This window comes from Thalassophryne amazonica, chromosome 6, assembly GCF_902500255.1.
Source record: "Thalassophryne amazonica chromosome 6, fThaAma1.1, whole genome shotgun sequence".
NCBI lineage: Eukaryota > Metazoa > Chordata > Actinopteri > Batrachoidiformes > Batrachoididae > Thalassophryne > Thalassophryne amazonica.
In genome coordinates this window covers 14748727-14761039 of record NC_047108.1, presented here as the reverse complement: position 1 = coordinate 14761039, position 12313 = coordinate 14748727, and the positions used below count along the sequence as shown (strand labels likewise).

Here is a 12313-nt window from a genome sequence, read left to right as displayed (position 1 = left end):
TGCATTTATTGATGATGTAATGACAGCCATCTCCCCAGTGCCTTTACCTGACATGCAGCCCCACATCATCAATGACTGTGGAAATTTACATGTTCTCTTCAGGCAGTCATCTTTATAAATCTCATTGGAACGGCACCAAACAAAAGTTCCAGCATCATCACCTTGCCCAATGCAGACTCGAGATTCATCACTGAATATGACTTTCATCCAGTCATCCACAGTCCAAGATTGCTTTTCCTTAGCCCATTGTAACTTTGTTTTTTTTCTGTTTAAGCGTTAATGATGGCTTTTGTTTAGCTTTTCTGTATGTAAATCCCATTTCCTTTAGGCGGTTTCTTACAGTTCGGTCACAGACGTTGACTCCAGTTTCCTCCCATTTGTTCCTCATTTGTTTTGTTGTGCATTTTCTATTTTTTGAGACATATTGCTTTAAGTTTTCTGTCTTGACACTTTGATGTCTTCCTTGGTCTACCAGTATGTTTGCCTTTAACAACCTTCCCATGTTTGTATTTGGTCCAGAGTTTAGACACAGCTGACTGTGAACAACCAACATCTTTTGCAACATTGCGTGATGATTTACTCTCTTTTAAGAGTTTGATAATCCTCTCCTTTGTTTCAATTGACATCTCTCGTGTTGGAGCCATGATTCATGTCAGTCCACTTGGTGCAACAGCTCTCCAAGGTGTGATCACTCCTTTTTAGATGCAGACTAATGAGCAGATCTGATTTGATGCAGGTGTTAGTTTTGGGGATGGCAATTTACAAGGTAATTCCGTAATTTATTCCTCAGAATTGAGTGATTCCATATTTTTTTCCCTCTGCTTGGTCTAAAAAAGTAACCGTTACTGACTGCCACAATTGTTTTTCCTGATTTCTTATAGTGTTTCTTAAAGCCAGAAAGTTGCCATTTGGAATGACTTTAGTTTTGTGTCATGTCTGTGATCTGCTTTTTTCTACAAAATTAAACAACTGAATGAACACCCTCCGAGGTCGGCGATTCCATCATTTTTGCCAGGGGTTGTACTCGATTCCAAAAATATTCAATAGCTGCAGCCCTATACTGAAGTACAACAGAATAACTTGGTAATAACAAAAACAACGATGAGCTGCTGCCTTAAAACTACTTAAACTATTACTCCCTGACGCACACACTGCTGAACACATTCCATACAAAGCAGCACAAACCCGTATCAGGCTGGTGAAATATTAAGAGCCTCTACATCCTTCTACCAGCTCCACCCTCAAGTTATATTGATTCAGAGCAAATTGCAGAAATAAAAGCAGCTTATGTAGTTTGCAGAAGAATTAACAAAGAGGATCTCCTCTTGGAATTCATTACATCTCATATTCTTTTGAAATTTGTAACTGGTATTGTTCATTCTACACAATTTAGCCATTTCACTGAAGGTGTTTGCACAAAATCTGCAGACAGTAAGATTCTTTGTTTTCTGTAATCCTTGTGGAATCGATGGGTGCCACTGACGCAGCACTAGTCTGGGTGAGGAGTTGGAATGCTTGGATTGTGGAATGTCCACACATTTCAAGAACTTCCTGAACTCAAACATCAACAGTATCTGTAAATGGTGAACATGTCAAAACCTGTTGAGAGACGGATTCATCTCAGCATTCATATCTCAAACTCAGCCAATGAGGGTGAAATACAGCCGAGAAGAATTTACGCAGTCAAGAAGCCACTGGACAGAGATGTTTGGCAATACCAAAACCTTTGTAGGAGAACGAAAGTTCAAGTGTTCGGGTTCCTGGTGCTTCCAATGAGGGTTATGCAGTTGAAACCTATTGTCCACTGATGACAGCTGACCAACATCACAATGAGGAGCCACTATCGTGATCTACTCCAAACCAATACAGTGCATGCAGGGTATTCACAGGGCTTCACTTTTTCTACATTGTTACACCCATATTCCAAAATGAATGATATTCCTTTTGCCTCAAAATTCTACACACAATATCCCTTAATGACAATGTAAAAAAAAGGGGGTTTTATTATTATTTTTGCTAATTTATTAAAAAACAAAGAAATCACATGTAAGTATTCCCAGTCTTTGCCATGAAGCTCAAAATTGAGCTCAAGTGCCTCCTGTTTCCACTGATCATCCTTGAGATATTTCTACAGCTTAATTGGAGTCCACTTGGTGTAAGTTCAGTTGATTGGACATGACTTGGAAAAGCACACCTGTCTACATATAACGTCCCACAGTTGACAGTGCATGTTAGAGAAAACAAACCAAGCACGAAGTCAAAGGAATTGTCTGTAGACCTCAGACAAAATTGGTTAGAGGCACAAATCTGGGGAAAGGTACAGACACATTTCTGCTGCTTTGAAGCTCCCAATGAGCACAATGACCTCCATCATCCTCTGGCCACCCGTCTAAACTGAGCCATCAGGGGAGAAGGGCCTTAGTCAGGGAGGTGACCAAGAATGGTCACTCAGTCAGAGCTCCAGCATTCCTCTGTGGAGAGAGGAGAACCTTCCAAAAGGACAACCATCACTGCAGCAATACACCAATCAGGCCTGTGTGGTAGGTAGTGTGGTCAGATGGAAGCCTCTCCTTAGCGAAAAAGGCACATGGCAGAAAACCTGGAGTTTGCCAAAAGGCACCTGAAGGACTCTCAGGCCGCGAGAAACAAAATTCTCTGGTCTGATGCGTCAAGGATTGAACTCTTTTGTGTCATTGCCAGATGAGGAAACCAGGCACCACCCCTACAGTGAAGCATGGTGGTGGTGCATCATGCTGTGGGGATGTTTTTCAGCAGCAGGAACTAGGAGACTAGTCAGGATTGAGGAAAAGATTATTCCAGCAATGTACAGAGACATCCTGGATGAAAATCTGCTCCAGTGTGCTCTTGACCTCAGACAGGGGTGACAGTTCATCTTTCAGCAGGACAATGACCCTAAGCACACAGCCAAGATATCAAAGGCGTAGCATCAGGACCACTCTGTGAATGTCCTTGAGTGGCCCAGCCAGAGCCCAGACCTGAATTTGATTGAACATCTCTGGCGAGATCTGAAAATGGCTATGCACCTATGCTCCCCAACCAACCTGATGGAGCTTGAGAGGTGCTGCAAAGAGGAATTGGCAAAACTGCCCAAAGATGGGTGCACCAAGCTTGTGGCATCATATTCAAGAAGACTTGAGGCTGTAATTGCTGCCAAAGGTGCATCAACAAAGTAGTGAGCAAAGGGTGTGAAAAAGGGAGCACTTATTATTTACAAGTGTAGTAGGGCTAGACCATCGGATCGTGTTATTTTTGTAAATAATGTTAGAGTACCTCAAATTAATAAAGTCACTTACTTGGGTCATGAACTTCATGAAGATATTTTTAAGCTTAAGTGCTGGCAAATGTGTGGAAGATTTTAATCATCAGTCTAATATGTTTTTTGCTGATTTAAAAATGCTAACTTGTTCATCAGGAATGAGATGTTTAAGTTTTTTGTTTTGTTTTTTTTTTGTCTTTTTTTAAGTTGTTCCATAGTATTATACTTCATTTTGTGGTTGCCAAATTCATCCTTTGTACTCAAATGAAATTGAAACCTTTTATTGTGCTTGGAGAAAGGCTATACATAAAGTCTGGCACGTGTCATGTACACACATTGTAATATTTTGCTATATGTTGCAAACTGTATGAGTATTGAGTTGCATTTTGCTAAACATTGCATAAAATTTATTGATAACATGCACAATAGTGATAAGTTGTAAACATAATTTGCAATATGGGCCTTTTAGGCTCCCATTCTGTAATTGGTACCAACAGGAGATACCGTCTCTATAAATATCAGTGTGATATTAGTAATGTTTGTTCCTCTTGGCAGCATAATTTTGATGAAGAGATATTCAGACTTGCAAAACAAATTATAAAAATGTATGCAATGAGATAATTGTGAGGTGAATTTGCTCAGCGAGCAAGAATCTACCACCATAATTACACACAGGTTTGTTTTTTCACGTTATTTCTTGTCTGTGTTTTATTCTATTTTGTTGTACAAGTTTGTTTTTACAAGTTTGTGACTTACGTATATGGGATTTCTTAGATTTTTATTTGTAATCAATCTGCAAAACATTTGTAAAAAAAACTTTGTCATTATGGAGTGTTGTGAGCAGAATTTGAGAAAAAAAAAATTACTCTATTTTGGAATAAGCCTGTAACATACAACAACATAATAACATGCTGATAAATCTATGCTTAAGTTCACAAATCAGTACTTTCTTTGCTGTCGTTTATAACAATGGAGAATGACAAAAGCTGCTAGGAATATTGTGCAAAACAAACAGTGACTATCACCAGTAACCACTCTGTTGACATCCATGTTGCCGGCTGTGTCGGGACCATCATCTCACATCAAGTCTCATGAGGACACCCGATCGTGACCACTCTGTATATGTGCTGATAAGATACGACCAAGCAGATCCCGATCCAACAAGTTGATAACCTTGTAAGTATGTATACTGGATCTCAATATTATTGAAGTACTGGTATAAGACGTTTGGTACACGTACTGATAATCCTATCCCCATATTTTTAATATAACAGCTCTGAATGTGGTGAGCAGTTCGTCTGCTGCTTCTGCAGCAGCTCAGAGTTGGGAAAACAGTTTGCGGCGTCCATCTTGTGTTTCATAGCACTGCAACATAATGAACAAGAACAATGAGTTTTAGAATCATATTTATGCTTTGATTTCTTTCAAAGTCTGTCTGTCTGGAGCCTATCCCAGCAGTCATAGGGTACAAGGCGGGGTTCACCTTGGACATGGTCGCAGGGCCACCTACAGACAATTCAAAGTTTCCAATTCACCTAACGTGCATGTCTTTATACTACTACTGTAAGTCCCTTTGGCTACTCCCTTGTTTTCAAATCATATAGCGCTAAATCACAACAAACAGTAGCGCCAAGGCGCTACAGTCGCCTTGAGTTTTCACTTAGGGTCGCCACAGCAAATCCAAGGTAGATCTGCATGTTGATTTGGCACAAGTTTTACACCGGATGCCCTTCCTGACACAACTCCACATTACATGGAGAAATGTGGCAGGGGTGGGGTTTGAACTGGGAACCTTCTGCACCAAAACTAACACTAAACACTTGTCCACCTGCTATTCTACTACTACTACGATTAATAATAATAAAATAATAATAATAATAATGCAAACAATGGAACAATGCAAGTTCTGTCCTGGAACAGCCGGCCAGCTCTTCACTCTCACAAGGATCCTGGAGGGTGCCTGGGAGTATGCCCATTCAGTCGACATGTGTTTTGTAGACTTGGAGAAGGTGTATGACTTCCAGTGATAAGTATCCAGCTTTGAGAAACATACAGAGCTCTAATCCTTCGTATTTGGTTCTTGGGTGCCGCTGGAATGACTGTCTCATAAGCAGCTGGTTGTGGAGACTCAGATGAGTCTTATCTTGTGGGGGACCGTCAGCTACGACACTAAATTTTGACGATGTGGTGACTTTAAGAAAAAACATCGCGGTACTCGGTATTATATACCACAGTGGACACGTTATTTCGCATTCTCTTAATTCTCCTATATGACCCCCTCAACGGATTGATTTGTTTTATCCACTAATTTTCTATTTTAAAACTTTAGACGTAAAACTAGAACGGGGCTCCTTTTGAGCGTCGTTTGAAACTACGCTGATCTTTCTCTCCGCCTCACTTAGCTTTAGCCCACAGCAGGCCAGACTTCTCCCAGCTTTGATCAGCGCCCATACACTTAAAACTTTCAAGTGCATAAATTATTTTGAAACAAAGCGGTAAAATGATCCAGATTAGTGGGCAACTATGTCGCGGACGTTAAGTCAGATCCACCAGTGTGCAGTCGGGTTAGCCAGGTTTGTCGAAGCTAAAGCTAACAAACAACATTACCTTGACTGTCAGGCTCCATGGCGTCGACTTTGTAGAGTAGTAACGCTTTGTAAACAAAGGCTCAGCCCTACTACTGAACTTTCTGGACAGAAAATTGGTGCAGCGAGAAACGCTCGTGGATTCAGTTAAAAAAAAATAAACCGATGACTTTAAAGAAAAGTCGACAGAAAACAATCAGTCAGCGATCCGCTGCCACAACTCCTCCTCTTCTTCCTCCTCCTCCTCCTCTTCTTCTTCTTCTTCTTCTATTGGTACGAAGACGCGTGACACTCATTGTTAAAATGCACTCGCGCCACCTAGTGGATGATTTTAAAAACTCCTTCAAAGTGTAAGAACCATAGATGCGCATGAACCAAGTTCTGAATGAGGTGCCCACAGTTTAAACATTGAACTGGGGAGGTATGAAAGATTTTAGCAGTGGCATTCAATGAGAGCCACTCTATTTTCCAAAATAACATCTCAATACAAAATATGTTTAACAATTGCTAGTTTTCTTACATACATCATTTGCTGGAAAAAAGGAATTGTAATATACGTACTGTCTATAAACTCTCCCCAGATACCATACGTACACGTTAGAGTTTTCCTCAGTCTGTTTGATTGAGTGACCTCTTATTAATCATGTTATTACTGACTTTGTATCCCTTCAATAAACAAAAGTTTCTTCTTCTTCCTACTGGCAGAGATTGACACTACCCATAAAAGGGAAGGTTTCAAGAAGCAAAATTCATCATGAAGAATAAGTCCTATTGGTGTCGGGGCTTACATCCAGATTCTGTTGCGTAAAGTGGTTGAGAGTTTACAGCTCCTCCTGGACAGGACACCCCCCCCATGACCTTTAACTGGAATAAGCGATAATACAAAATGGATGGATGGATTATGGACGCATATTCCCAAAACATCCAGCAGGTGACAGACTGGTCTGCTGTATTTTACGAAAGTAAAGTGGAAGCAGTGCAAATTAAGGTTCAAAACTTCAAATAATCATGACATCATCAATCATCATTAAAGATTGTGATTCCAAAGACTTTGATCTTCATTCACCCGTGTTTTATTATGTTTCAACACCAGAAAGTTCATGCAGAGTGGAACGTATCAAAACTTCTTTTTGTTTTTTACATGTGGTGATATAATGAGGCCAAAACGCAGATGTTGAAAATTGTTTCAGAGCATTCCAGAAAAGTGATTTTATTTTGCTATCACTAATTTGCAGTACAGACAAATAAAACCAGTATTTCCCATCAGCCAAAATACAATAGGGTGCTCAAACACACACGGTTTATCTTGGGACTATTGAGTTAAAAAAATACTCATACAAACACAATTCATACTGAAAAGAAACCTAGAAGAACAATCAAAGTTCATACTTCCACTGACCTCCAAAACATCCCAGTTTTCTCTGACCCCGCCCCTCTATGCAGATGAACCCCCAAAATTGGTTTCCATTTCAGGTCACACCCAACACTTTAAACAAGTGCCACACCCTCTTTTACAATTACATTCTTAATTTTCGGAAAACACCCATTTATAGAGACCCAACTCAAACAGCCACCTAATCAGGACCACGTAAGGGGATTAAGGGCATTTACAATCTAGCCTCGGTGGACCACAACCTACACAAAAAATGTCAAAATTAAAAAAATGCTCCAGTCATATTAAAAAGTAAAATGACAAATAATATGGTACACATCTCAGTGTGACTGGAGTGTTTTTTACTTTTGACCCCTGTGCAATAATAACATTTTATTTGCAAACGCACTTTACATCAAATAAATGATTTCAAATTGCTACTGTGCATTAAAACATAATGTAGTCAATAGAAAGCTATTGTAAAAAGTTTTAAGCCTTTTTAAAAGCATCCACAGTCTGTGGTGCTCTTAGAAGGTCAGGGAGAGTGTTCCACAGACTGGGAGCAGCTGAACAGGAGGCGTCATCACCCACACTGCTAAGCCTTGTCCTCGGAGGCTGGAGGAGGCCTGTTCAGAGCAGAGATGGTGCATGGGGAGGAATGAAGGGTTAGCAGCTCTTTAAGGTAAAGGGGAGCAGTGCCATAGAGGTACCGGTAGGACAGCAGGGAGCTATTAAATTCGATCCTGTACTGGACAGGAAGCCAGTGGAGGGATTTGAGGAGAGGTGTGATGTGATCATACTTTCACACCCTCATCAGGATCCTGGCAGCTCTGTTCTAGATATATTGCAGCTGCTGGATGTTCTTACTGGGGATGCCGATGAGAAGTGTTGGGAAAGTGTAGTGACACGGACCCAGGGGGCGTAAATGAACGGACAATGGAAGGAGACAAATTAGAACACTTTACTGTTGTGAATGTCATAACCAAACACAGCAGATTCAGAATGTGCAACAGTCAATTACTAAAGGTGTCGTGTGGGTAGGCTCGACGATAGGAGACGCCCGTCTGGAAACGAACCGGAACCACACGATTTCCACCGCCACCCGAACCCGAGGAATACTGGAGCCCGGAGTCCCCAGGTGGCCACCTTCCCGGCGTGTCGGATCTGGTACTGCTGACAGAAAGCAAAAGACAGTCAAAGGGTGGGTGTGTGAACACCCAGTAACAATGGTGGGAATGCCACCTCCACCTCTCACTAAACACGTTGCAGCGGTCTCAGATGAAAAGGAGCGCCGTCTTGCACAGCCTCCGCAAAAATGACCGGTTCTCCTGCGAACACTCACAATAGCAGATTTATAAATCTCACAAAAAGGGCTGAGAGTATTACCTCCAGATGAAGATGATATCTCAGCAGTTTGGTGGAGGTGTCTTCCTGCTTTTATACCAGATGTGTTGATTAGTGACAGCTGTCACAGCTGTCACGGATGATGGGTGACAGCTGTCACCACGGCTTGTTCCTGAGGCGGCAGCGCCCTCTCGTGCCTGAAGCCCGCACTTCAGGCAGGGCGCCTTCTGGTGGTGGGCCAGCAGTACCTCCTCTTCAGCGGCCCACACAACAGAGAAGTGTGTTGCAGTAGTCCAGCCTGGTCCACTGCAATGCACGTGTAATTCTTCACTGACCCCTACCTGGCTACAGCTACCACCCTGGATGGCCACCATACATTTGTGTAGGTCACATTACACTGAGGCTGGACTGTAAGTGTTGCTGTCAGTCCCCTGCCAAAACCCTGCCAAGGCCATGGACTAAAAAACAAACAAAAACTATTAAAGATCAGGTCACGCATTTTCAACATTTCATAAATATGTGCTCATTTGCAACAATAAAAACAACAACAACAAAAAAAACATGGCTCCACCTCTTTATCCAGATCTGTTCAAAATTGAAAATCTCCTCCTGGGCAGGCCCAAACCTTTCATCAGGATTTAGTCAAACGTGTGAACATGTTCCAGCTCACAGTTTGCAGGGTGGGCGGAGTTTTACATCACATTTTCTATTGCTGCCACATTTTGTGGCTCCTCCCTCCAAATACAATAGTGTTCATATAGAGTTAAACGTCATTTTCCACACTTTGTTTCATGAACATCATATCATTAATTTTTGCATAATTCTGCTAAAAACAGCAGTTTGATGTGATTAATGATACTGAATACATTAGGGCTGCAATAAACAACTAAACCTCTGTTTTATATTTGGAGTCTGGTTAAAGAACACATATGACTTCTTAAAATTAGTGGACATCATTAACTAGCCCAAAAATCTGAATAAATTCTAGAAGTTTTTATTTGTACTTTACATTTACATTGAAGTTTAAAGGTGTGATATGATCAACAGGTGTCTTAAAAACAAACATATTAAAGTTTCCAGGTATAAACACCCTGTTGATACTGTTGCAGCACATTCTAAAATAAAGCTCACTTTCAGGACTCTGTTGCTTTAAATTAAAAGGACCTGCTGACCGCCACGCCCCCTCTTCATTCGGGGGAGGGGGGTGTTGCAACAGCTCCCACCCACGTGTGTGGGCGTGTCTACAGGTCACACATCACACAGATGGGTGTCTCACAGAGAAGAGACACACCCAGCAGCTACACAGTTTTGTGACATATGTCACAAAAGCATAAAACGGGGTATTTAAAGCCTGAATTTCATTGAGAGCAGGAGAGTTTCTGTTTGTACAAACACACAACTGTGGAATAATCAGGATGTTTAGTATGAAACGGCAATCATTTCAAAGGTAGATTTAAATAAAAATATGACCATTTTTAGCTCTAAAAGCAGCACTTTCAGCTCTAAGAACAAACACTTGTTTTACTATTTTTTTATTACATTCAGAACTCTTCCAAATACTACAGTCAGTACTACTCTGAATACTCCACCACAGTTATCACCAGCCTGACAGCTTCAGGGTTCCGGACACTCGTGATGACCTTTAACCTGAAGTGCCGCAGCCTCGTTTGAAATACATTTCATTTCAAAACAACAACAACGTCCCGTTTCCGGTCAGAATTCAGGAAAAACTCGTTATCTGCTTCTCAGCTCCATCAAAGCTCAAGTTCATCTCTGCTTTCCTTCCACCACAAAGCTTCATTTCTGTACGCTGCCGTCACTTCTTGTGGAGCGGGTTGAGCCAGGAGAAGCAGAAACTGGGCCGGCGAGGAGGAGCATCGGAGGAGGAAGAGATGGGAGCAGGATCTTCAACCTCCATCTGAAGCAGCAGAGACTGTTTTACATGTGCATAGAGGATTGTTCAATATTAAATGTGTCTGAAGCAGCGTTAGCAGGACAAACTTAGATATTCGAAGGTGTTCTGCTGCAACACGATACAAAATGTAGCTTTAAAAAATGTTTCATTTCAGTTTATGCAAAAAGACACAAACATCTTTTGTTCACATTCATTCCTGAATCCACTTTATTTATTTATGCATTGTTCTGTCTGTATAGTTTATATTTATGTTAACGGTGACCGTCTGATCTGACAGCAGTCACTTTACCAGCACATCAAAGGAACCGCCTGTATGACATTGGCTATGTTCACATTAGCAGCTGAAGTGACCTGAATCTGTGTGCTTCATTGTTTCTGTACAGTTGACCTTTATTAAGTAGCGTGAACCTGCCAACCACAATTTATGATAGTGAATTTAGAACACATTTGGCTACATTCACATAATGGGCTGAAGTGACTTGAATCAGATTTTTTTGTTTGTTTGTTTTTTTTTACACCAGTTACACAGCAAACCAGTACACACACACACACGCAACTCCTGCCACACATACACATGTGCAACCACACCCACCACACACACAGAAAACCTCCCTCTGCACACACAAACTCCCACCACACACATACACAAACATGCAGACCCCATACATATCTGTAGTTGTGAAGAGACTTAGAGGCATAATGCAATCCATAGCCCCTAACATTAACCATTACAGAGATATACCTAACCATAACTGTAACCCCAACCCAAAATTTAACTCTTAACCCTCAAACAACCCTTTGAAGTTGTGACAAATAGCCACAATGTGCTCACAATGATGGTTTAAAACTCAAATTTGTCCACACACCACTCAACAAAAATATAAACGCAACACTTTTGGTTTTGCTCCCATTTTGTATGAGATGAACTCAAAGATCTAAAACTTTTTCCACATACACAATATCACCATTTCCCTCAAATATTGTTCACAAACCAGTCAAAATCTGTGATAGTGAGCACTTCTCCTTTGCTGAGATAATCCATCCCACCTCACAGGTGTGCCATATCAAGATGCTGATTAGACACCATGATTAGTGCACAGGTGTGCCTTAGACTGCCCACAATAAAAGGCCACTCTGAAAGGTGCAGTTTTATCACACAGCACAATGCCACAGATGTTGCAAGATTTGAGGGAGCGTGCAATTGGCATGCTGACAGCAGGAATGTTAACCAAAGCTGTTGCTCGTGTATTGAATGTTCATTTCTCTACCATAAGCCGTCTCCAAAGGCGTTTCAGAGAATTTGGCAGTACATCCAACCAGCCTCACAACCGCAGACCACGTGTAACCACACCAGCCCAGGACCTCCACATCCAGCATGTTCACCTCCAAGATCGTCTGAGACCAGCCACTCGGACAGCTGCTGAAACAATCGGTTTGCATAACCAAAGAATTTCTGCACAAACTGTCAGAAACCGTCTCAGGGAAGCTCATCTGCATGCTCATCATCCTCACTGGGGTCTCGACCTGACTCCAGTTCGTTGTCGTAACCGACTTGAGTGGGCAAATGCTCACATTCGCTGACGTTTGGCACGTTGGAGAGGTGTTCTCTTCACGGATGAATCCCGGTTCACACTGTTCAGGGCAGATGGCAGACAGCGTGTGTGGCATCGTGTGGGTGAGCAGTTTTCTGATGTCAATGTTGTGGATCTGTTGTGAAAGTGTAGGAACACGGACCCACAACAGGGGGCGCAAATGAACGGACAATGGAGGAAGTCAAATAACAACACTTTACTGTTGTGAATGAGCACAACAAACACGGC

General features: G+C 41.7%; 2 protein-coding genes across 5 annotated transcripts in view; both read right to left on the bottom strand.

The window, feature by feature from the left end:
• Positions 1-6106, bottom strand: part of tpd52l2b (tpd52 like 2b) — a 73349-nt gene extending 67243 nt beyond the window's left edge. For 2 of the 4 annotated variants that reach the window (XM_034171787.1, XM_034171788.1), the window contains exon 1: positions 5885-6106. In XM_034171787.1, the coding sequence (XP_034027678.1) occupies positions 5885-5903 (19 nt within the window). In that variant the 5' untranslated portion in view covers positions 5904-6106. The remainder of the gene's footprint in view (positions 1-5884) is intronic. The other 2 variants (XM_034171789.1, XM_034171790.1) reach the window with 1 other exon arrangement.
• Positions 6107-8831: 2725 nt separating this feature from the next.
• LOC117511871 (tripartite motif-containing protein 54-like) overlaps positions 8832-12313 on the bottom strand; it is a 54373-nt gene continuing 50891 nt past the window's right edge. The window contains exon 11 of the mRNA XM_034171780.1: positions 8832-10496. The gene's annotated coding sequence lies outside the window, so the exon portion shown is untranslated. The remainder of the gene's footprint in view (positions 10497-12313) is intronic.